Genomic DNA, 24440 nt, shown 5'->3' on the forward strand with positions numbered 1-24440 from the left:
TAATAAATTACTAGAACTTAGGCATCTTAAAATATTTGAGAAAATTCTAATAACATCCTCAGAGCCAGGTAATTCAGTTTTTAGTCAATCCAGGACTGCTGTTCACTTCTTTCACTGAAAGGACTAAAAGCAAAGGAAACTTAAAAAAGAAGATTGTAACCATTTTTCTGCTGCATATTCACAGTTCAGAAGCTGACATGAGAAGGGTGAAGATTCATAAGCCTGTGTGAGTGTTGCTTATTCCCACTCCCACTTCTACTATCCAAGTTAATGAGATGAAGAAGTTTTCTTAGGAAAGTGTGTAATTGCTAGTTTGTAATGATGAGCTAATTTAAAACAATTTTAATATCAGTTGTAGGGAAAAAAGTGGTCATGTTTTCATTATTTTTGTATTACTAAATCTACTCCAGTAGCAGGACGTTCCATGCTGCTATATTAAAGTAATTATAATAGGTATTAAGTTACTAGGTCAAATACATACAAGGGATCAACCAAACATTTCTAAATAATCCTGACCGTATATATTCATTAGAATAATTTTACTAATATTGCAACAAGTTTGAAAGTTTTATTAGGATTTCTGTAGTATGTCCATTCAAATTTAAATTTATATCCTTGAAGCATTAATGTATTTTCTTGAATAGTTTGAGGAATTGGTTATAATCATCATTTTTTCATGGAGTTCCCAAATGTGCAAAAGATATTTTTCCTCTGTTAATGGTTGCCATTTGTAAATGTTTTTAAGAGTCCAGTTTCTGTTGAAAACAAGAAAAAAAGAAAGATTTAACTTTTTCTCTTTATTGTTTTTCTTTACATTATCACAGTCACCATAATCACCTGCCATGAGCCATCCCCATATTCTATGTTCTTTTCTCTTGTTTCTATATTAGAGATCATATGGCTTAGATATAGAACCATCTTTTGACGTGATTTAAGTAATCAAAGGACCCTTAGTGTTCCCTTTGCACCCACCCAGATCAGCTAAAAATGCCAGCCTTTATTGGAGTGATAAGATGAAACCTATCCCTTCTCAACCCCATTACACATGTCAACTTTTAGGTAAAAAAAAAAAAAAAAAAATTGATGCTGTAAAAATTTCAAAGTATTTTTAATTTTCTGAAAATAGAAATGAATGTAATGAAATCATTTCATTTCAAAAGTAAATTATGTGGATGTCAAGACAATTTATTATTGTTCCCAAGGGATATGCGGATGTACAGAGAAATTCAAACTGGTAACTGAGCTCAAGGACACAATCTGAAACTATGATATAATAAATAAAAACCAAACTTGTCCTTACTTTACATAGTGACTGATACAAACTTGTCCTTACTTTACATAGTGACTGATACAAACTTCTGGCTATATGCTAAAGTGTAAATTTGGGTCCTAAAGAAAGTAAAAAGAAGTAGTGCACAGTACCCTTGAACAACACAGGAAGTGTGCTCTGACCACGGTGCAGGTAAAAATCTGCATATATCTGTTGCCTCCAGAAAAGCTGTAGTCTGTCCAAGCAAGAGATTGGTTTCAGGACCCCCTCAGACACCAAAAGCCTTGATATTCAAATTCCTTATCCATCCTCATAGTCTGAGGGTTCCACAACCAGAGGTTCGGCCAAGTGACTTCTGCAGGTGGTTGAGTCCATGAGTGAGGACCCTGAGGGTATATAGGACCCACCATATGTACTGAAAAAAATCCACATCTAAGTGGACCTGCGTAGCTCAGGTGCCCTCCTGGCATCGTGCCATTTTAGTTGCCTCCCTGGAGCCTACACACTGTCAGTAATATTCCTCTCCACCCTGACTCCCTACTGGTGAAAAGTCTGGTCTCCAGAATTTTCATTTTTCAGAAATACATGGAAAGCGCCACAAACGGTTCCATTCTTAAATCAGAATCTATAAATGTGTACAAGGTGACTGCAACTATGGGAGTTGTTTCTAAAAGGAGTAATATAATTGAGTTGACAGAAAATTAAGCAAGTTTAAATTGCTTTAGAGGTTACAGAAAAATTGCAGACTGTTTTAGTATTTCTGTTCACTCTCCTCCAGCACATCAAAAGCCATCTGTGAACCTGACTGGCAACTGAACTTTCAGTATGTCATTGCAGTGAGCGGCAGATGTGAACTTCTAACTACAGGTGAAGGACTTGTGATCCTGAACCTGATATAGTTTAATGGCCTGGGTTTATATAACCGTGGGGTAATAACCACGTATATTTGAGTTCACCTTAAATGAATATAGCATCTTCCTTCTAAGATAAGAATCTGACATGGCCCATAAAACTTTTCTGTTAAATCTTGCATATATTTTGCACCATTGAGAGTAACGACATAAACTTGACTCTTATTGTCTTTATTCAACCTAAAAAAACTAAATAAATTTTGTTTTATGAGTTTGCAATTGAAGTTAGTGGTGCTATAACAGTATCTTGAGATAATTGTAAATAATAGTCATCTGCCTCTGACTGTTAACACGGCATCTTTATTAATAAATCTGCTGGGCAAGAAACTTCTTGGATCCCTGTCGTCTACAGATAAAGAGTAAAATCTTTAACTTGGAAGTTATAGCCATCCTTAATCTGAACAAGCTTTACCCTTAATAGTTTTCCACTAAGACATAAACACTATGTTTTCAAACTTTCTGTGGCTGTTGAGTCTTTATAACTTTTCAGGGTTCAGTTGAGAAATGGCAATTTACAGCTTCCCTTAGCAGCAGCCCAAAGATGTGGACTACCTATTTTGTCTCTTTATGGTGCTAATCTCCAACAGAATTGTGACTGATTCTGCTGTGTTGTCAGGTTCCCTTCTTTTACCTCCTGAGCATGTAGCTAACCTCATTTCCCAGCTCAATTTCCATTTAGTGGGCCAAGTACCTACAGGCTCAGCCAATAGAATGGGAGTTAGAGGATACTTCACCTTAATGCTTAGCTCTTAAGACCTCCCGCACAATCCATTATGCCTTTTCTCATTCATCATTTGCTAATGACTTTCCCTGGGGCCCAGTAGATCTCCACTACTGTAAAGCAAGGAAGTACTACTTACTAGTACCTTGCATATGAGTGTCCTAATGATAAACCAACAAAGTCTGGGAAGTGATCTGAGTGGGAAACTGGTTTTTGTTCTATCAAGTCACTGAGATTTTAAGGTGGATATAGTAGTTACCCTATCCTGACCAGTTCATCAGTGTGTTTATTATTTTCTAGTCATTTATAAGTATTGTGTCTTCTGTTTTTCACAATACATAATAGTCAATAGCTGATTCAGGACTTAAAAGCATTCCGCTAGGTTCAGAGCCAATGATAAAGTCCAAGTGAGCATTAGAGTTGGTAGGAGCTCATAATGATTATGGTAATGGTGGTGGTGGTGGTGGTGATGATAATGATGGTGATGATGGTGGTGCTGATGTCAAACTCCCCTGGGAGGAGGTTCTGGCAGGTAAGTGCCCATCACCCTGTGACAGTGCTGGACATTCCAGCTGTAGCTACATCTGACTTTTGGAGCATCATGCTCTGGAGCCCTTAAAAAAGAAAGGTTTTCCCTTGCAAGAAACTTAGAGGGCCCAGACTGAAGTTTTCCTCATCTTACTGAGTTGCAATAGAAAGGGAAATCTGTGTCAAGACATATCCCTGGGAGCATAATTTTAGACCCTCAAATAATCTTCCAGGTTTTCTAGTAATCACTGAAGACCCTCCCTACTTTAGGAAGATGCTGAGACTCAGGGGTAAGGTACTTTCCCAGAGTTTCTGATCCAACACTGGAATTTTCTGTCTTGTGATTATTGTTATTCTTCTACTTAACAAAATAAGATTTTAAGATTTTTTTTAAGAAAAAGATAAATACCGATGATCTCATTTCTTTGCAGAATATAGATAAACAAAAGTCAAGAAAATGTTAACAGTAAGATTATAGGTCTGACGCATATAGCAAAAGAGGCAGAGGGAAGAGGGTCAAACAGGAGGGAAGAACTTAGGGGAACATGTGTGGATCGCGGGTGCCATGGCAGTGGGAGGACTACGGGGCTACCACAACTTACGAAAACAATTCGAAAATTGTCTTCTTGAAATGATTCTTGAATTCCTCTCTCTTCTCTCCTACTCCACACCAAAAGCCAAATGAAGGATGAACCAAGTATGAGTTTGTTTTGTGTTGGAAAGGTCTGTCACTCAGTGTGCCAGGTTGATGCTGCTCAAATATAGAAATGGTTCTGTGAAAGGTTTGCTTCAAGAAGTATATCCCCCGCCCCCAATATAGTCTGAAACATTTCCAGAGTCCAGTTTCTTAAATCTGCATCTTTATCCTACCACCCCCCCTTAGTGAACCTCACTGCTCCCTACTGTCACATCTTCCTCCTCTCAACAATTGCTACCACCTTCCATGGCTACTCAGGTACAAGTGACTCCCACTTTTGTCCCCCTGCTACACCCTGTGATCCCATTATTTCCCTCAATTCCCCAAGATAGCCTCTTCCACCCACCACTATCTCAGCATGAAGAGGACAAAGCACAGTGTCCTTGCTTGCTTTGGGGGCTTCTGTATACATGACGCCCCTTTTTGATCATTACCCTTTATGTGCCTGACACCACACCCAGGATCCAAACGTGAGACATGCATTCCACATGTGTTCACCCTAAAATGTGCACAGCAAACTTAGATACAGATAATTTCACTTAGCCATGCCAGCAATACTTCAGAGGAGGCATTAACACCTTAATTTCACAAGTCACTTATTTAAAAGTAGCAGCACAATTCCACCTAGTTGGTTAACTCTAATATCAGCAGTTATCTGTGAAGCACGTCATTTGATCACTCCTGCTGTATCTTTTCCAGCTTCCTACTTAACCCCTAAAGCCCTTTCTCCCTCTCCCCCTTTTTTTCACCCCCTCCCCCTTTTTAAAATATTCCTTTGTTTGTGGTCTTCTCATACTCCCCAGGACTAAATGAGAGACTGGGTTTTTCAATCCACCAGTATCATTTCAAGAATGCTAATTTCCACTTTTCTGATTCCTGTTATTTGAAGCCTAGGTCTGAAATCATCTATGCTGTTGCCTTTCACATCTCTCAGTCCAAAGGCAATGTGATTTTAGCATACAATTTAAACTTTTCTTTTGTATCCTGCACTTATCAATTTAATGATGTATAAAAATGGCCAGATACTGCAGAGTCTCAGTTTTTGAGATTTTATGGCTTTGCCTTTATAGAAATCACTCTTTTTCACCTGGTAAACGACTTTGTCGCACTCTGGATCCTCAACACTGAGGCAATTCCAATCTAGAGATCTCATAACTCCAAATTTCTCTCAAATAACGTTGTACCCACCCAAACTGTATCCTCTAATACTATTGCATAGCCCTTTTGCTTTTAAAATTTATCCTTTAAAATTCTTTTTTGTAAATAGTTGCATTAAAAAAAAGATTTATTTATTTGTACATACAGATTTGGGGTACAGGCCAGAGGTAAAGGGAGTGAGAAGATCTCATCAGAGACAGAGTGGGGAGCAGAAAAGGCAGATAGACGAAATACACTGCTGAGAGGAGCAGCAGGGGGGTCAGAAGCGGTTTGCTGCACCATGTAGGTCACCTCCCTTGCCGGGGATCGAATTCAAAGTCGAGCTGAAGCGGTTGGGGCTTCGTGGTGCTGAGCTTTAACCGGTTGCGCCACCAGGCCCATCCTTTAAAATTCAAATGTCTCTTCATTTGTCATGGCTTGTAGATTCTGGATCGATGCATCAAATTTTGTTAAATACACTGGGGAAGACACATAGAAAGAATTGGGATAAATATGATTTCGGTGTGTTCTTGAAACGTTCTGATTATTCAAGTTGGTATTAAAATTGTTTAACAAGAAATTACAGATCGCTACTTCACTGAGTCCAAACATACGGGTACCCCTAGGGGGCGCTCAATCTCACAAAATTTTAGTATCGAAAGCGTTTTCCGGGATGGCACCACTCTAGGGGTGTGACCTCATGGAAGAACCGGGGTCCACAAGAAATGCGTTAGGTCTGGAAACAGTTCCTTAAGCCCATTTAAGTTCAGTAACTTTGAATTGTCAGCTGTCGGCCTGCGCCAGTCCCAGTTATCCTGAGTTCACACAACAAGGACTGGGTGAGGGAATGACATTGCCTTTCTTTCTTCTTGGCATCCTCTCCACTGACTCAGCAAACGTGGATGCAGAGTGAAGACTGCCCTACTAGGAGTTCCTTGTGGGACATTAGGTTGAGACGAATTCTGGGCAAAGCCTGCTGTGTACACCTTTCTGCGGAGCAACTGTTCCTCCAAACACCTGCTATAATCATCTGGGAGCGGGTCAGGCAATTAGGTTTTGAAAGACGCAGTCACTGGTCCAAAGGAGTAATAACGGCAACTTGATGAGAGTTCAGGGGGACCGAGCAGAAACCTTACTTGCAGCCATCTTCGTTCTACAACAGACCTTCACGTGCTGAGGTCTGACGCTCTTGTCCCCTAAGAGTAACCACGATTCCCGGGAGTAAAGAACCGTCCTTTGGACGCGCGGCGTCCGCTTCCCTTTCACCCTCTCGCCCTCTCACCCTCTTACCCTCTCACCCTCTCACTCTCTCACCCTCGACCTTGGCTGCTTGTTTTCCCAATGCTCGTTTAGGAAAAAGAAACTGCCGAAGGGACCAGACATCAAATGCATTAAAAATCCTGCTGCTCTGGGTAGGCACCCCATTTCGGGGGGAGCGAGATATGTTTCCAGTTGGTGCAAGCCCGTGTTGGGCTCGGGAGCACACAGCGTCACCCCGCGGCGGGCGAGGGTCGGAGTCCGGCCTTAGCTCCGCCCCTGCCCGGGCTGGTGAGGCTGCAAGCCCGCGCCCCCAGTCCCGCCGGGGTGCCGCGCGCGGGGGTGCCAGCGGCGCGTGTCCGCGCGCGTGTGTCGGGGTGTGGGAGATGAATTGGAGTCATACGCCCGGGTGTTTCCTTCCGAGTGGTTTTGATCAACAATCCATTAGGGGATGATGGAAACTTTTTTTCTGGCTGAAAGGATGAAAACTGAGTAAGTACATAGAACTTTGAACTTGAAACAGAATGAAGCAAATGCAAGCGAACCCCTAATAGTAACCACGTCCATTTATTCCCCCTTTTCATGTTAAAAGGCATGAATGCTTACAGGAAAGTGGCAATTTAAAACTGAATGAAGGGAAGCACAGTTAAGAATCATCAAAGGCTGAAAGCAGGACCGCTGTAAAGTGGGAGGAAAACTGAGTGACGGCTGAGGCAAACTGGCCTGCAGCCAGCTGTGCACCAGGCTTTGGGGTTTAACCTCTTGCGTTCACCAAAGCCGTTTTCAGGCTCCAGAGCGACTTTGGTGTTGTTTGTTCTTTTCCCGGGAAGCCCTGACTGAGCCTTTAAAGGGTGTTGTGGAAATGAGGCATTACCGGAAGCAACAGTTTGGCAGTCTGGGGACACGCTCAGGTTATTAGTTACAACTATGACTATTTTGACGTCTTTTTAAAACCTAGGCCAGCCACTGCTTACTGTCACCCACGGAAGGGCTCTTCCTAACCTTCTCAGACTTTGAGGACCTATGATTCTTTGGCATGAACCTTTGGAAAGTTCTCCAGTGGGGATGGAGCACTCTTGACTTAAGAAAAAGATGTGGAAAAAAGACGCCAGATGGGTGTTCTTCATGCTAAAAAAAAAAGAGCCGCTATGACTTTTTTGGCAACGTGGACAGGGGCCAAGCTGAGCTGAACTTGGTCATGGTCGGTCGTCCAGTGTTTCTCTGTCGTCGGCGATTTTGCCCCCGGCCCTTTTTGGTGGGCTTGGTGGTGGCGATCTGTCTATTCTACCAGACCCTGACACTCCGAGGGACGAGGAAGCTCACAGTTGCTGTCCCTGGGGGTGCCCCCAACACACCCACCGAAACCCAGACAGGAGGATGCCAAAAAGGATTCCCGCTGGACAAACAGTGCTTCCTTCTCACCGGTAATGCACAGGAAATGAGAAAGGTAAGATGGTCCCAGATTAACCTTGACATTTTCTGCAAAGAGAGCAGTCTGCGGTCTGCTTCTCTCTCTGTCCTTTCTGTAAAACTAAAATTAACTTCCATGAGGTCTGAAAGGGATCCAGAGTATACACAGCCCAGAATGACCTTTTGACAGTGAAACACATGTTAGCTTCCACTTCTTACATTTACTTCCAGAAAATCCTGGTCATGGTTTTATCTCTTAGGTCTTTACTTCATTTCAGCTGAATGAACTAGAAAGGTTGGAGGTGGTGGGAGTCGTGTGAATTCTATATAAAATATTAGTATTTTAAATGGTCTAAAGATCTGAAGTTCAGGACCACCAAACAGATATTCATAAAATTGATAGACATTGTTTCCTTTTTCAAGACAGTCAGTGTAAGGGCCCATAGAGTATTCAAGACTTAAAGATACTCTGAAATTCTGTTTTCTAATTAGTTGAATCAGTTTTTCATTGGTGAGCACATTCCAAAGCAATATACTTATATCGAAACGTTTAAGTGGTTAACAATAGATTTCTTTAAAAAATCGACACACTATTGTATTGCTTATAGAACTAGGGAATTCTAGATTGACTTGTACTTATACTAGTCTAATTAACTTTACTAATCTCATTTGTCATGTGTTGGGGAAACCACAAAACAAAACCCCACAGAACTTCTGTTTTAATACAACACAGTTCATGCCTGTCAGTGAAATGATGATCTTTAAAATAGTCCAAGAAATGAAAAGAAAAATTGCAAATATTCCTGATAGAAAAGACTCGATTTCTATGCTGTAAGTAGTATAATAAGATAGCTGTGGTTGACTTAGGTGGATCCCATGGTTATGAATGGACCAGAATTTTCTGTAGATAAATGCTTGCTAGTGTTACTGTCAACACTTTCATCGCTGCTATCATCTAGTTTTTAAAACACTCATGTATTGCCTTTCTGATAATAATAATCCTGGGAGGTAGATGAGGTACTGTAATTGTCCACATTTTACAAATGTGATTCCCATTTAAAATTGTGGACAGGCCACAGGATGAACGTATGACATGGACACGAACTTCTACCTGGTTTTTCCTGTAAACTGATGCTCTAAATTTACTGAAGTAAATTCAAATCTCTAATCACCATTTATGGAATCATACTTGTAAGAACTTATTGAAATATAAAATAATGTTAGGTGATAACAAAAAAATTAAAAACTTTGTCGTGACTTCTTTTGTTATCGACAATGTCAACGAACACCTTAACCAACAACTGTCTTACGACCAAGACCAAGAACAACAGGTAATGCAATTGAACACATTGCTGAGTGGAACCTCAACTGTAAGTGTAAATCAGTTGTTAAATGCTGCAAAGTAACTGAAGAATGTGTAGTTTTGTTCATTTATACTAACATTAACTTTTATTTGCACTGGGGCTTTTTTGTGTTGAGTAGGTCTTGTATGGTGAATGTAAACTGCGACTTGGAAAGTCTCTTGTTTGTTTTTAATATTAATGGTATAATTTCTTTCAAAATAGTCGAGATGGTTTTGCCCTTTAAATACTTAAATTTTCTGCTAGGCATTCTGGACAAAGAGGTTTTTATTCATTAATGTATAGTTTTTTCACTCCTTAACTTTATATGACTCCTGCTTTTCCCTATAACTAGCATATGTTAGCTGTTACTTGTAGGCTGTCACAGAAAATTCCATTTCAGATTTGGCTCGCCTGCTACTTATAAACCATCTGAAACTTATTGGCTGCTTGGGTAAAACATTCATTCTAGAATTTTCTTCTCAAAAATGCCAAACACATGATTTCCCCCAAATTATTCACAGTCTTAACTATTTTAACTGTAAGCAAAATTTTAAATTCACAATTATAGTGTAGGAGCCCAGTGAATGAAAAAGTTGAATTTCTGAATGTTTACCATGTTTCTTTATTTTTAACTTGTACAAGTCATTGATACAGAGCTTTTTTTTTTTTTTAAATCAAAGTAGAAAGGAAACTAGAAAATACCACGTGGAAGTTAAAGTCAGTTATAATTTATTTCTTGTAATATGTGTATAATATATAATACAGATTAAGTATTCTTTCAAGTAACTGAAGTTGAATGTCTTTGAGACCAATGCATAAAAACAATAACCTATACAATTCATGAAAAATAAAATGATGAGATACCACACAGATTTGTCTTAAAATCTGAAGTCTGGTTTTTAGGCATTTAATAGAAACAGCACTGTTTCTGCTTATAAGTTTGTGTTTTATTATTAACAAACTAAAATATTCACATTCCTAGGACTTTCCTTTACTGGTATCCATCCATCCTTATCTGAATTTTGAAGTTACTTAATATAGGTGATTTTGACCTATGGCTGATATGTTCTAGAACCCATGGATTCCAGTATTTGAATCAAAAGTTGTTTACCAAACCTAGGCATTTTATTCAAATTATTACGCATATATGTCTGTGGAAAATCATGATCCCCTTCAAATATCCAGACCAAACACCTCCCCTCCCAGAAAATAAACCCAAGAGACTAAGAAACATGAAAAAAAATGCATTTAAAAAAGAGAATGTGCAAATATTAAAGTAATTGCCTCTTCAGGAAATATACACTGGGTCTGGCTTTATAAAACTTAAAGAGGAAAATATCTTAAATAATTCACCTGAGGGCATTTGAAAAAATATTTCAAGGAATGGTGCAGAGTCTGCAGGGAAAACATTCAGAAACTCAAGTCTACTAAAGAAATATTTCTTGAATCTTAGTTTCCATACTTTCATGAATAAGTAATGACTATTTCCTACACTTCTTGGTTGCAGTTGTTTCTAAGAGAAGACCTGTTGTGTTTTATCAGCTTAGCAATAGATGGTTCTACAGTAGCGTGGATTTCAAGATGGGTGGCTGTGGCTTCTACACCTTTACAATCAAGATCTGGTTCAATGTCTAAAACTGTTTCAGTACAGACTGAGATCATATATAGTATTATGCCAGCTTTCTCCAGTGAGGAAGTTGTCTCCCTCTTTTTGGCCAAAATTTAATTCTTTTTTCCATTTGAACTTTCCAAAAGCCCTTGCTGAGCAGATGTATTATTGTCACTTCTGGTTTTCTCCCAAGATAAGTTATTTGAATTTTGGTTGATAATGTGCCATGTCTTCAAATTACTTCAGCTTATTATATAAACTGTAGACAGTTATACTTGTCTTCACTGAAGTAGGTCACTCTATAGTCTATTTATTTTTTGTGAAATCCAACACTTTCAATATTTCACAATACTGGAAGCACATTAACTTCTAAACACAATGGAAGAAAATCTTCTTAGTAGATGCTCCTTTAAGGGCAGATTTTGTTGTTTGGGGAATACATTGATTCTAGCCATAGCCATGTGTTTCTGATTATCTCCTGTCGCTGCTCCACCAGGAAAATTGCTAGTTCTTTGTTGAATGATTTCATGTTCCATTTCCTCTTGACTCTCCATTCTCCTTCAGTAACTCTCCTCTATGGCTACTTTTCCCAGTATCAAAGCACAACCTAACAAAAATAAATGTTTTCTTTAAAAAAAATGTTTTATTTAATTTGTGTTTCTAATAGTGCAGTCTATAATACCACTCAAAAATTTCTAAAATTACTTTTTTAACCCAGGTTTTCTAGAAACTGAACTCAAGGAACACACTGTGGTAACACTTTATTGGATGGTACACTCTCAGAGACACAAGAGTAAGGGAATAAAGAAAGATGGACAGCAAATACCAAGGGCACATTATCGGGACGCATTATTGGGGCGCATACCCAGAGAGGCTACAGAAAAACACTGCAGCTCAGAATAGACACTGTAGTAGAGGAGCAGAAAGGGTGAGCAACTTGCCTGCTGGCTTTCCCCTTTGTTCTTTTTTTTTTAAGATTTATTTATTTATTTATTTATACAGAACTGGGGTACAGGCCAGAAATGCAGGGGTGGTGAGAGGATTCACCAGAGACAAAGTGGGGAGCAGAACAGGCAGAACCGTGAAGTACACTGCTGAGGGGAGCAGCAGGTGAGACAGGAGAGGTCTGCCACGCCATGTGGGTCACCTGTGGGGCCAGGGATTGAACTCACACTGAAGCGGCTCTGGGAGCTTGCAGTGTTGCGACCTAACACACTGCGTCACCAGGGAGGGCCCCAGTGGCTTTCCCTTTGGTTGGAGTGGCGCTATACGATGCTTGGCAGTGATCCCAGGGCGGCTGGGACAGACAGTGGGAAATCCAGAGACTTCCTGGGTGCAGTCTGGGCAGAGTAAATGTAGGTGCTCCTCCTTTCTGTCTATCCCATGGAGGCCATGGTGTGACAACAGTATATTAAGATCTATGACTACAGCAATGGCAGCAATGGCCACTAGGGTAGGTGAAACAAGGTTATCTAGTGTCTCATATAGGTGCTGCACTAATTTTGCTTTCTCAAACCCACAGAACTAGTCTAAATATGCTCTCACTCTTGGGGAATAGAATCACTTTCTTTGAATAAAATGTTGGTAACTATCTCACTGAGAACGTCATTCCAACTGAAATAACAACGCAGTCCATTGTCACTCTTTCTCCTACACATACCTTTCATTCATTCTTTCATTCTCTTCGTTCATTTCAGAAATATATATTGCATTGCTTAATTGGGCCAGTCACTGTCCTAGATACTGGTAATCTAGAATAAAAGACACTATAAGACAGACAAGTAAGTTAATAAATGCTATCACTTTAAGACAAATTTTTGAAAGGAAAGGCAGAACTAGAAAGGGCAGAAAAAAGAAAAAGTCTGACAAGATGGAAATGCCACATATTCAATGAAGAAATTAAGTAGTCGGACACTTTTGGTATTTGCTACATTGTGAGTATGTGTGTGTCTAAAATGTTGAGGCAAAAGAGATGAGGTAGACAGTTCAGCTGGGTTTCGATCTGGGTCATGTAAGCATGAGAGGGAGTCTGTATTCTATTCAAAAGGAAACAGGGAACACCCAAAGAATGGTAAGCGAGACATTGCATACCTGGAGAACATTCCATAATGCACATAGCAGAGTAGACTGGATGGGGTAGAATTCAAAGTAGGTAGATCAGCTGGAAGACTGTTTAAAAATGGTTATTTTTGGCCAAATCCTACTTTTCTCTTATGTTATTTTTTCTTTTTATTTTTTAAAGATTTATTTTTATTTATGTATGTATAGAAGAACTGGGGTGTAGGCCAGAGGTGTAGAGGTATGTGTAATAAGATTCTCCAGAGACAGAATGGGGAGCAGAACTGAAATAGACTGAAATAGACCTCCCCTCCCCTGCTGAGGGGAGCAGAGGAGACAGGAGAGGTCTGCTGCCCCATCTCTTGTGTTCTTGACTCTCCCTTTTAGCATGTTACAGAATTTCTTCCAGAGTTACTCTCTATTAGTTATATGTCTATTTACAGGCTCTCCATTGGACCATCCCTTCTACCAATAAGCATGTCTGTAACTGATAAAACAGCAGTAAGTTTCTTTGTTTCTGGCAACTCACCAAGCCAGTGAACTTCTGTCCCCTTTCTTTCAGAGAAACTGTAACTGATTCTCTTTGATGTAGTGATAACTTCTTGTCTACCAAATCTATTCCTTATCCTTCCCATTCAATCTTCCCTATTAAAACTTCTCTCTTGGTAACTGTTAACAACTCAAATGATTTATTTCCAATCCACATCCTTGTTGGAAGCATTTTACACTGTTGGACGATACTGTAATAACTCCTAAAATCCTCCCCATAACACAAGAGGGATCTTTTCTGACTTCTACAAATAACTTTCAGTCTCCTTTTAGGGTTCATTTCCTCTGTCTAATGTTAAAGGTAAATATCTCAAGCTTTTCACTGGATCATTAATTGTCTTGTTTTATGCTTCCCCTCAGTGATGATATCAACTTTGCCCATTGCTACATTACTGCTAGGCAAATAACTCATCACCTGTGTTTCTATTGTAGATCTCACTCTTAACCAGACATGAACCCCCCAAATCCTGATGTCTTTTATGTAGTATTACGAAGCACTATGAAAACCAAACTTTCACTGAAAATTTTCTTTCCCAGATCAATGATTCCTACAGATGTCCTCTCCCATTCTCTTGGATGTATAGGTAGTAAGCTTTAAGGTTTTCTTTAATTCTTCTTGCTCTTTCTCCACATATGTTCAAGGTCCTCATTTGATAAGAGAAGAAAATGGATTTAACTGGAAAATTTTCTCACAAAGTAACAGTTCCAGTGGATAACAATGACAAGATGAACCGACACCTTTGTTTTTTTCTGTCTCCATATAGTATCTCCATTTTTCAGTGCCCTGAGTCGAATTGTTTCCCCCCCAAAATATACTTTAACCCTAACCTCAGCCCTTAAAATTGTGACCTTATTCATACTTACTGTTGCAGTTAGTTAAATAGGAGGACCCTAAATCCACTATGACTGGAACAAGAAGACAGCTATGTGAAGACTACGGTGTAATGGTAAAGGCAGAGATTGGACTTAGGCAGGTGGCCCAGGAACCCCCCAAATTTCAGAAGCCACCAGAATCTACAAAGAACCCCCTGCTAGGTTGCAGAGGGAGCCTGGCCTTGCTGCTCACTTGATCTCAGGCTTTCGTCCCCCTGAGTTGTGAGACAACACAGTCCTGTCGTTTTGAGGTGCCCAGTGTGGGTTCTTCACGGTGGGAGTTCTGGGACTGAAATGCACAGAGGATGCAGAAGAGTCAGCACCTGAGCTCTGGAGTCCAATAAATACGGTCTGATACCCTACCCTATCTGGGCACTCACTTCCTGAGCTTTCTAGGATTCCGTTTTCTCACCTGAAAGTGACTATATCATTCCCTACTCACAAGGCCAACTTGTGGCTTAAATGAGGTAAATCACACATAGCGCTAAGTTTTGTAGCTGAAAAACAATAATTATTAACATTAAGTAGTGATTATTGAGTCTACTAGATGATCTTTTGTTTCTGAAGTCCCTGGAGACATCTTGTTTGACCTTCACAAGGAGACAAGCAGAAATTCAATGCTGTGAGGACCTTAATCGCTTGGGTAGAGGGTCTGAGAGGAAAGGCTGGCGGAGCTTCTCCCCATCCCCTGCCACTTAAGTCATTGCCTTTTCACATAAAATGAATCGTTAGAATCAAATAAAAGCTTAAGGAGGTTGATAGGTCACTTCGATTCAGGGCTGTTTATCTATAAATCTACAGGCAAGGTCTTTAGCTCCAGATGAATCCTAATTTCTTTTTCTCAGGTTAAGATGCTGGGACTCATGGCCTGCTATAGCTCAGCATATGGACAGATGTGCTGAGTGGGGAGTAGGAGAAAGAGGTTGATTTTGGACACTGAAAAAATATATCTTTACTTATGTTTATGGTCCTTAGAAGCAAGGACTTGATTTGACTTGTATATGATGCCATCCCTAGTGCCAAAGAGTATCTGTCCCTTAGCAAGTCCTGACTAAATAGCTTGTCGGTGAGTGAATAAATAAATGAATCATGAATTTGAGGAGAGAACAGAAGGCAGGAAATGAAAGGAAATCCTCATCCCTCTTTTTTCTGCTTTCTGAGCCCTGGGGTGCAGCACACACCCCTCCACACCCCCCCACACCCCCATCTTTCTCCTGCACCACTGTCTCTTCAGCCCCTTCCGGTTCCATTTCTTGAACTTCTGGTTAATGCTACAATCATCCTACAGTTTTGCTACCTTGAATCTTCTTCATTAATTCTCCGCCTCCTGTATCCTTCAGCTCATTCATCCTATAAACATTCTCAAGCATCTACCTCATTAAAAACAAAGCAAAAAAGTCCTTTCCCAAAGAATATGTATATCATGAATAACGTGCTATTCCTTGTCATCTTCATCATTATCATCCAACCTCTCCATCAGGCAAGTTCCATTTTTTTCCAAAGGTCAATTCTACAAAAGTTGAGATTTTCTTTTGCATGTTTTTATATTTTAACCAGGCTTAAAATTAGATTTTAGACTCTTATAGAGTCTAAATACTGGGGTCTCTGTTTGGGAGGCCCTCAGGAGATATTGCCAGCCAACTACAGGTATGTGGCTTTCCTAATTACCCAGGCTGCCTGGTGAGTATGTCATGTCGTGGATTCCTCTGCTATAGCTGATTAGAGCTGTGCTACATTTCTGTAATGAAATATGCACTTGGATGGAAAATCATTTGTACTGAAAGAATTTTAAACAAGTTCAAATTTGCTTACTGTAGATAATTGTTTTAAAAGTCGTGATGCTCATTTTTAAGCAAGTTAGGTTATATTTTCTTTGAATCAAAGTATTAGTCATTTTATAGGTGCTTTCTCTCCTGTTTTTTTTTTTTTTTAGATAACGGCAACAGCTCCTGCTTCTTTCTGCCTCTAAGCAATTCATTTCTTGTTCTAATGAAATTGAAAACTAACATAAGATAAACCCTATAAAGTGGAGACCACCAGATGCACTGATATATAAAGAGTGCTTCCTTGTATCAGCTTTGAATTTCTGGTCTTTTGGGGTGAAGAGAATATTTTGGTTTCACTTTTTCTCTCTGATTTCCCTTGAATATTTTTCTAGGAAGTCATTCTCACTAAAAGGATGAGCTCATGTTCTAAAATAGGAATTAGATGCTCACAGAAATGATACCAAAGTTGGAAATTTGAAAAATTGGTACCTTGTCAACTTTTATACTTTCCAGAGACTTGTTCACATTGTAAAACTAAGCACCTTGGTTTAACATGCACAGGATTTAACAAAGGAATATATTATGTACAAGTTGTATGAACTCCTTACTGTATATAAAGATTTTTTTTTAAAGATTTATTTAGCATACAGAACTGGGGTACAGGCCAGAGGTGCAGGGGCAGTGAGAGGATTCACTGGAGACAGCGTGGAGAACAGAACAGGCAGATTGATGAAGTACACTGCTAAGGGGAGCAGCAGGTGGGTCAGGAGAGGTCTGCCACGCCATGTGGTCACCTCCTGGGCAGGGATTGAGTTTATGCTGAAGTGGCTTTATTTAGCTTCTTAGTGCTGTGCTTTAACCTGCTGCGCCACCAGGGAGGGCCATATATAAAGATCTTTATAAAAAAATATTGTATTCAATTTCCAATTGAATTCACTAATGGAGATTAAGGGCATTTATAATCCAACATAACAGATAAACCAAAATAATTGTTATGAAGAAGAGCACGTGGCTTTGGAAGTACAAATGAGACCTTCTAAAATGTAACCTTGATTGGAATCTCAAATCTTTATGGAAATAGTAACAATGCTCTCAGATCTTGGTGTTTCTGCTTTGTTTTGGCATAAGGGAAAGCTGATGGTATTGAGGTGGTGGTGCAGACTTTAGGGGACCCCATGAACCACCTGTCCAAGGTCTATGGATCTGAGGCAGCTGTTGCTGTAGAACTGCCTACCCTGCTCCCCCCCCCCCCCATTTCCCACTATCCTGTCCAGGAAAAAAAGAAAAAGCTTCCATGTGGACACAGTTTTAGTGGTGAGAGCTGAACGACCAAGGACAGTGACCCTGTGGGTCTCCTTTTCCTAGATCAGCCTATAGAGTGACAGTGTCTGTTGCAGAGAAGTTAAGGGGTCACATTAGGCCCCGTAGTTCACAGTGCTTTCAAAAACACTGAGATCCTAAAAGGCAGGGGAATACACATCACACGTTAAAAGACAAAGTGCGGCATATTACACATTCAAGAGTTTACTTGAGCAAAAATCAATTTGAATCAGGCAGCAACAAGTTCAAGCAGAACTGAAGAGGAACATTCTACCAATAGCTTCGGGTAGGAATTTTATAGACAAAAAAGCAGAAGCAAGGCTTGGAAATGCCTGGCTTCAACTTAAACTTCATTGGCTGGTTTTGATTTCTTTCTTTTTTTTTTTTTTTTAAAGATTTATTTATTTATTCATACAGAACTGGGGTACAGGCCAGAGGTGCTGGGGGGTGAGTGGATTCACCAGAGACAGAGTGGGGAGCAGAACAGGCAGATCGAAGAAATACACTGCTGAGGGGAGCAGCGGGCGGGTCAGGAGAGGTCTGCCACGCCATGTGGTTGCCTCCGGGGCAGGCGGGAATCGAACTCATGCGGAAGTGGCTTTAGCTTCTTAATGCAGTGCTTTAACCCGCGGCGCCACCAGGGAGGGTACTGGTTTTGATTTCTTAACCTTAAAGTATTTACAGGCATAGCGGTGGGTTTGTTTACGATGTAGTAGTCTACCACGGCATCTGAGTTATCTCAGGTAATTGTTCAATTAATTAAACACATCCTAAGGGCACTGTCATGAAAAAATAGTCTCACTGCTCTTGGCACCACTTGAGGGAAAAGAACGCATCTATGCAAATGAAGTGTGGGTACCTGGAATTCTCTTTTCATTAGGAACTTGGAGGGTCGTGTGCTCTACAAATGTCAGGCCCCCTGTTATGTTTCAAGATGTCACCGTGGTCCAGAACTGCACTGGCATAATGGCGCTTGTCAGTGATGTCTCACTGTTCCTTTAACAAGCAATAGGAAGTATATGACATTCCGATAGTTATAGCCCGAAGCCTCCCTCTTCTTTAGTGGAAAACTAGCTTTAATTTTGTCAGCATGCGCAAATGCACAAGGAAAAATGAAACAGGAAATTAACTTTTTTTTTTTTTTTTGTAGTGATGTAGGGACTACCTGACCTTAGCAAAGCAACATCCAGAAAGCCAACTTTCATACTGAGTGGCAACCTCCTTCCCGGACACACCCAGAGGCAGAAGTGATTTCCACTGGGCTTTTCTTCCCACTTCCCTCTATCATCAACTCCGTTTTTACTTTTTTCTCCTGAATAAACAGTGAAAACATTAGCAACACAGTTTCTGAAACTTCCACAGAACAAGCTAAACCTTCTTACTCAATTTTTTATTGCTAAGTACGCTATTTTTAAAAGCAGATAGATTTGTTCCCCTTTTTGGTGGGGGAGCAGATAAGGTTAGAGGAAATGGAGATAAGCTGATTATTTTTCTTTAAAGAAACAATGGTTAAAGTAGTATTGTGTCTGCTTTAAATAAATTTGCTTGGTGGAGAGCAGATAAAGTATTTGTGAAAATATATAGTAAGGAATAGAAGCTGCAAGAAGCTAGCATTGTGTCCTGATTTAATATAAAATAATTACATTTTAAAAGAATCCCCATTTTTGTGATATTAATGGGAGGGAATAGCTTACCACTCATGGATATACACGTGATCCTAAGCACAATACTTAGAAAAACCCTGAACAAAGCGACATTTATAAAAAACCTTCTAATAAATTACTGGCTGTTGGATCAGGGCAGAGACCAAGTTTGCACAATGCTTGGCACATAACAGGGTAAATGGATGGGATTTTAGTTTAATGCACACTGTGTGTCTAATACAGGACATCATGTGAGGCCAGCTGTTCTTAATTTCTTCTTTTGTACTTGCAAATAGAGTCTTAAACTCTGATCTCCCCAAACCACTGCCCCATCCAGTTCTTCCTTCCTTTATAAGACGTCCTCACCTTTGTGATTTCCCTGAGATCAAAGCAATCCATTCTGTTGGAAGAAATGGTTTTTCTCTTCTTTATGTCTGGTCTTTGAGTCTGCTGGACTCTTTATGAACAGGCTGGGTCTTTAGGAAGGAAACAAATTTTCTAGTTAGTTACAGAAGAAAGCCAGCATACTATTCTGTTTTGCAATCCATCCCCTCAGGGAAGGATCATACAGTTTAGAAAGTCAAAAATCTGGTAATAAAATTAGATAATGTCTTATTCTTTCTGCTAAAGGTAGTTCTTGTGTTGCAGTATTACTAGGCAATCTCATTCCCAGTCAATGTTTTGATGTTGGAAACAAAAGATTGGCTAGACATTCTAGATCAAGCGTGTCATTTGAAGAGTTCTAAGATAGATTTCAAGAGGAATACATGTTATTATGTGTTAGTGTGAAGTGTGATGTCTGGCAACCGGAGCGAGGCCAGGGTAGATCAGGTAGAGGCTTCTAGAGAGGACTCTTGGGAAAGAGTCTTAGGCTCATTCAGTCTGGTTATAGTGTTATCCAGAGTGGTCTCAATGGCGAATCTGGCCAGTGAGCTGAAGGGACACAATGAGGAGGCGTCAGAGAGAGAACGGCCTCCCAGCTGCTCAGAGTAAGCAAAACCCCCCTGAGAGAGTGCCAGGGTGTACCTGTGTGCTTACAAAACTTGGTCTACAGATTTGGCATCAGGCAGGATGTTCTTTTGTGCAGAGTGTGGTACATGAATATTTAGCACCTGTTCCCCTCTCAACTCAAGCCTTTGACCCACCTTGTGGGTAGAAAGAAGCAGAGTTTCTCGGATGTGTAGCTCTGTCCTCTAGGCCCTTCAGGAAGCCAAGACCTAAAGCTGAGTCTTAGAGTAATAACCAGGGTCAGGGAAGTAGAGGGCAGACCCAGGATTCAGGACTCTTGGGGAGTTTCTGGCAAAGTCTTGAACTCAGATTCAGAGTTCTGGCATCTATGAAAATGTTTGGTAGATGGTAGGAGGCTTAGGTATTAATATTGTTGTAGTGCTCCAGTGTTCTTTCCTGTCTGTTGCATTTCTTTGTATGCACTTACTATTTTAAGACTGAATTGCTGAATTAACTCGTTGTTTTGACATCAGGGGACAGAGGCTTGGTATTATTTTAACATTTTTCAAAAGAACAAGGTTTCTCCTTGTCCTCTGGTTGATATTTCACAACCGCAGTCTGCCAATTTGATATTTTCTTCATTACAGATGTCCATTAACCACTGCTGACACTGTGCTCAGATTCGGGGGCCATAAAGAATTTAAGGGTCCTCTGGAGACCATTTATTCTCAAACCAGCAAAGGCAATGAGGGGTTGAGGTTGAAAGAAAATAACTTCCTCCTCTTGACCTCTCTGGGAGTGTCTGAGAAAGACAGGGCTGGGAAAGAGGAAGAGCATACAGAAAGGCAAGCAGAGGGGAGAAGAAACGAGAGAGATACTCGGGAGTGGTTTTTATTTGCTTCAAATGTGCCAAGAGAAAAAGCCATCCACATTTTCCTGACCCCATGTAAAGCTGTCTCTGCCTTAAAGATATCAAGAAGGAAGATCATCACCATGTCCCCGCTACTCCTGAGATTTTGTAATCTCAGCTGGCTCTTTGTTATGTCTGCAGAGCTACAGCAGATAGTCAACTGATGACCCACAGCTGTGCTTCGTGGGTGGCAACTCCAGAAAGAAGCCTTGAATAGTTGCAGGAAAAGTCTCTTCAGAGGAGGCTGAACAAGAGGCACCATGACTTTAAAAACAGCGAGAAAAGAGGAAATGAAAAGTTTGGGAGAAACACAGAGGGACATTCTAAGTTCTGGCAGGTTGGTAGAAATGGGGCAGAGATGGGCAGACAACTATTGGAAATAGTTGTCTAAAGGGAGACAGGAAGCTGGGGCGGGGGGAGGCCTAACATGGACTCCGGGAGAAACCACACCCTTGTGGTCTTGGCTGTGTTTCTAATTCCTCTCTGCCATCAAGGTTCCTGCCACATGTGAGGCTAGCCCAAGGAAGAAATGAGCCACACACGGTTGAAGCACCGCCCAGCGTGACTGTATTTGTTGGAGTTTAAAGAGCAGAGAAGCTGTTCAGTCTGATTTCTTCTTTTTCCTCTGTCTGCAACCTGCTACCCTCTGGGCTCTCCTCTTCTCCTTCTCCAGTCACCGCAACTCTATGCTCTGAGCACCCTGTGAAAGGCACAGTGTGGTTCCAGCTGTGAGTGAGGAGGGTAACATCAGACAGAGAGATGACCTAGGAAGTCTTAGGATTTACCTCAGGGTCTGTGCTCAGTCTGTTGTTGGGTTATGTTTGATTGAATTGTTATGCATTTATCCAGTTTTTTTTTTTTTAAGATTTATTTATTCATGCCTACAGAACTGGGGTACAGACCAGAGGTTCAGGGAAGTGAGAGGGTTCACCAGAAACAAAGCAAGGAGCAGAACAGGCAGATCAATGAAATATACTTCTGAGGGGAGCAGCGGGCGGGTCAGGAGAGGTCTGCCACGCCATGTGGGTCACCTCCCGGGCGGGGATTGAACTCATGCTGAAGTGGCTTTAGCTTCTTAGTGCTGTGCTTTTAACACATTGCACCACCAGGGAGGGCCCCAGCCAGTATTTTTTTTTTTATGTTTATTTTGTTTTTATTTGCGGCAAGATTGGTTTACAGCACTGGATGTGATCCATGAGCAGAGTCCACATCTCCTCAAATGGATACACGCTGCCATCCTCCCACCACCAAGCACCCCTAGCCCCCCACCATGGTTCAGCCCCCCACCATGGTTCAGCCCCCCACCATGGTGCTTCGGTGGGAAGTCTTTCCTGATAAGTACCGTTGGAAATATATGCCTTAAGGCTCAGTAGTTCAGATGCTCCCAGGAGAGGCAATTCGACGTTATTTATTGGATGTTTTCTAGCTTAGGACAGCAGGTCTGTCTTGCTGTGGTCTTGTTTTCCACTTTTGTGCCTGTCTGGTTCTGATGTCAGACTCACAGTCTCTATGTTTATTTAATGTCTCCACAGCAAAACCTTTCTCTGAACTTTCCCCTCACTTCTGGAATATGTTCATTCTCTCTGCCTTACTCTCTCAGTTACACTCTCTGTGCTTTGAGTCTCTTGCTGCTACTTCCTCTTCCTCTTTCTATAGCAAACCAGCCTCCCCAGTGTGGAACTGACCACTCCTGCTAGCACAGTGCCCTCCCTGCCCATGTTAACCTGGGCCTCCTTAGGACAGGTCTCAGCTCACACACTCTACCCCCTACCCCTTCGCCCCCCACCCCATGTCTGGTCCCTCAGGTCTCTGAATACTTCCATCTCTAAATAACACACAGTAACATTTCTGCATCACGGTAACAGTGGTGTATCACTCTTAGGAAACCCTGGGGTTTAGGTGGGAAAAGTCTGGTCACCTGGAACTCACTCAGGATAACCATCTGTAGGTAAGTGAATGAATCAGGCCTGTTAAGCTACTGGCCTCTGTGACTGTCACCTGTGGCCTTCATTGTGCTGATGCAGAAGGTGCTTGGGTGCCTGCGTGCAGTCACGTGTGCCTGATGGTGGACACCTGGAGTATGGGGTGGGCGTGGGAAGGTGGGCACACCTGGGCCTGGACCCAAGGCTATAAGGATGGTGCCACATAGAGCCTGATTGCTAGGAGAGGGCCTGTGATTTCAGGAGAGGCAAGATGATGAGAGAAAGCCAGAGAGAGCCCAGAAAAAGCATGGAGGTTCACAGGGGGCCAGGGAGGCTCGGTTGCCTCAAGGACATGAAGGTCTTCGAGATGGAGCTGGTAGGTAACAAGATCAGCGTCAAGTGACCTAGTTTTAATTTCTTACTACTTACCAAGTTGTGGTTTACTGCTACATACTTATTAAGGTAATAAGGATTGTCGCCCTGCCTCTGCTTCTATTGTCATTCTAGTTATTTCATATTGCCTAAAAGACCATGCTTGCTACTTGTAATAGAAAGTCCTTATGATGCAGACCTTCAAAGACTCCCTATCTTAATTTCTCTCGCCATCATTTTTCTTTTTTAAGATTTATCTTCTCTATTTTCTTTCATGTACAATATTCACTATACATGCAGCCAATTAGGTGATGATGTGGGGCGTTTACTAGGTTTTCTTTCATCGATGTTATAGTGGGAATATATTTTTGATACTGATATTTCATTGCTTTTATTTCTCTTTCATTTGCTCAGCAGTTATCTGAAGCCACCAATATGCAAAATTGGCCTTCAATTAAGGCTATCAGTTCACTTACCCCAAGAAAAAGAAACCAGAGGGGTTCAGTGTCATGGAGTATGAGAGATATGTGGTAGTTCCATGATGGATGTGAGATACCTCTGAGTTAGTCATGAAGCGAAGGCAGAATCATGACCGCATCACTGACTTAGGGGACAATCCGGAAACTTGGCTTACAGAGCCAGGCAAGCTGTGGCCCTCAAACTGTCCTTAATTTGAATGATTTTAAAAAATTATTTATTCATACAGAACTGGGGTACAGGCCAGAGGTGCAGGGGTGGTTCGAGGATTCACCAGAGACAGAGAAGGGAGCAGAACAGGCCGACTGACGAAGTACACTGCTGTGGGGAGCAGCGGGTGGGTCAGGAGAGGTCTGCCGCGCCATGTTGGTCATCTCCCTGGCTGGGGGACAAAGTCGTGCTGGAGCTGAAGAGGCTGTGGTGATCTTCCTAGAGCTGCACTTCAACCTGTTGCACCACCAGGGAGGGCTCTGGATGATTTGTAACTTGAAAATATATATGATATACGTTCTAGGAACAATCCATCTTAGTTCATGAATTCTGTAAAATAAGTATATATTTCACCAGTGGGGGGAAATCTATTCTTATAGTGGAAAAATTAAAACATAATTCACTGTGATAATCTGAAATATTTCCAAAATACCAAAAATCTAGAGCAGCAAGGCAATTTAACTTTTAGTTATATATGATGTGCATCCAAAGCCTACTATATGATTTGT

The 24440-nt window shown here is 41.1% G+C and overlaps 1 protein-coding gene across 2 annotated transcripts in view; it reads left to right on the forward strand.

Annotated features, from left to right (window-relative positions):
• Positions 1-7431: 7431 nt before the first annotated feature.
• The window catches only part of CPED1 (cadherin-like and PC-esterase domain containing 1), a 248922-nt gene continuing 231913 nt past the window's right edge, over positions 7432-24440 (forward strand). For both annotated transcript variants that reach the window (XM_004677169.2, XM_012720742.1), the window contains exon 1: positions 7432-7968. In XM_004677169.2, coding sequence (XP_004677226.1) covers positions 7720-7968 — 249 coding nt within the window. In that variant the 5' untranslated portion in view covers positions 7432-7719. The remainder of the gene's footprint in view (positions 7969-24440) is intronic.

This window comes from Condylura cristata, unplaced genomic scaffold (genome assembly GCF_000260355.1).
Source record: "Condylura cristata isolate star-nosed mole 26May11 unplaced genomic scaffold, ConCri1.0 scaffold00005, whole genome shotgun sequence".
Lineage (NCBI taxonomy): Eukaryota > Metazoa > Chordata > Mammalia > Eulipotyphla > Talpidae > Condylura > Condylura cristata.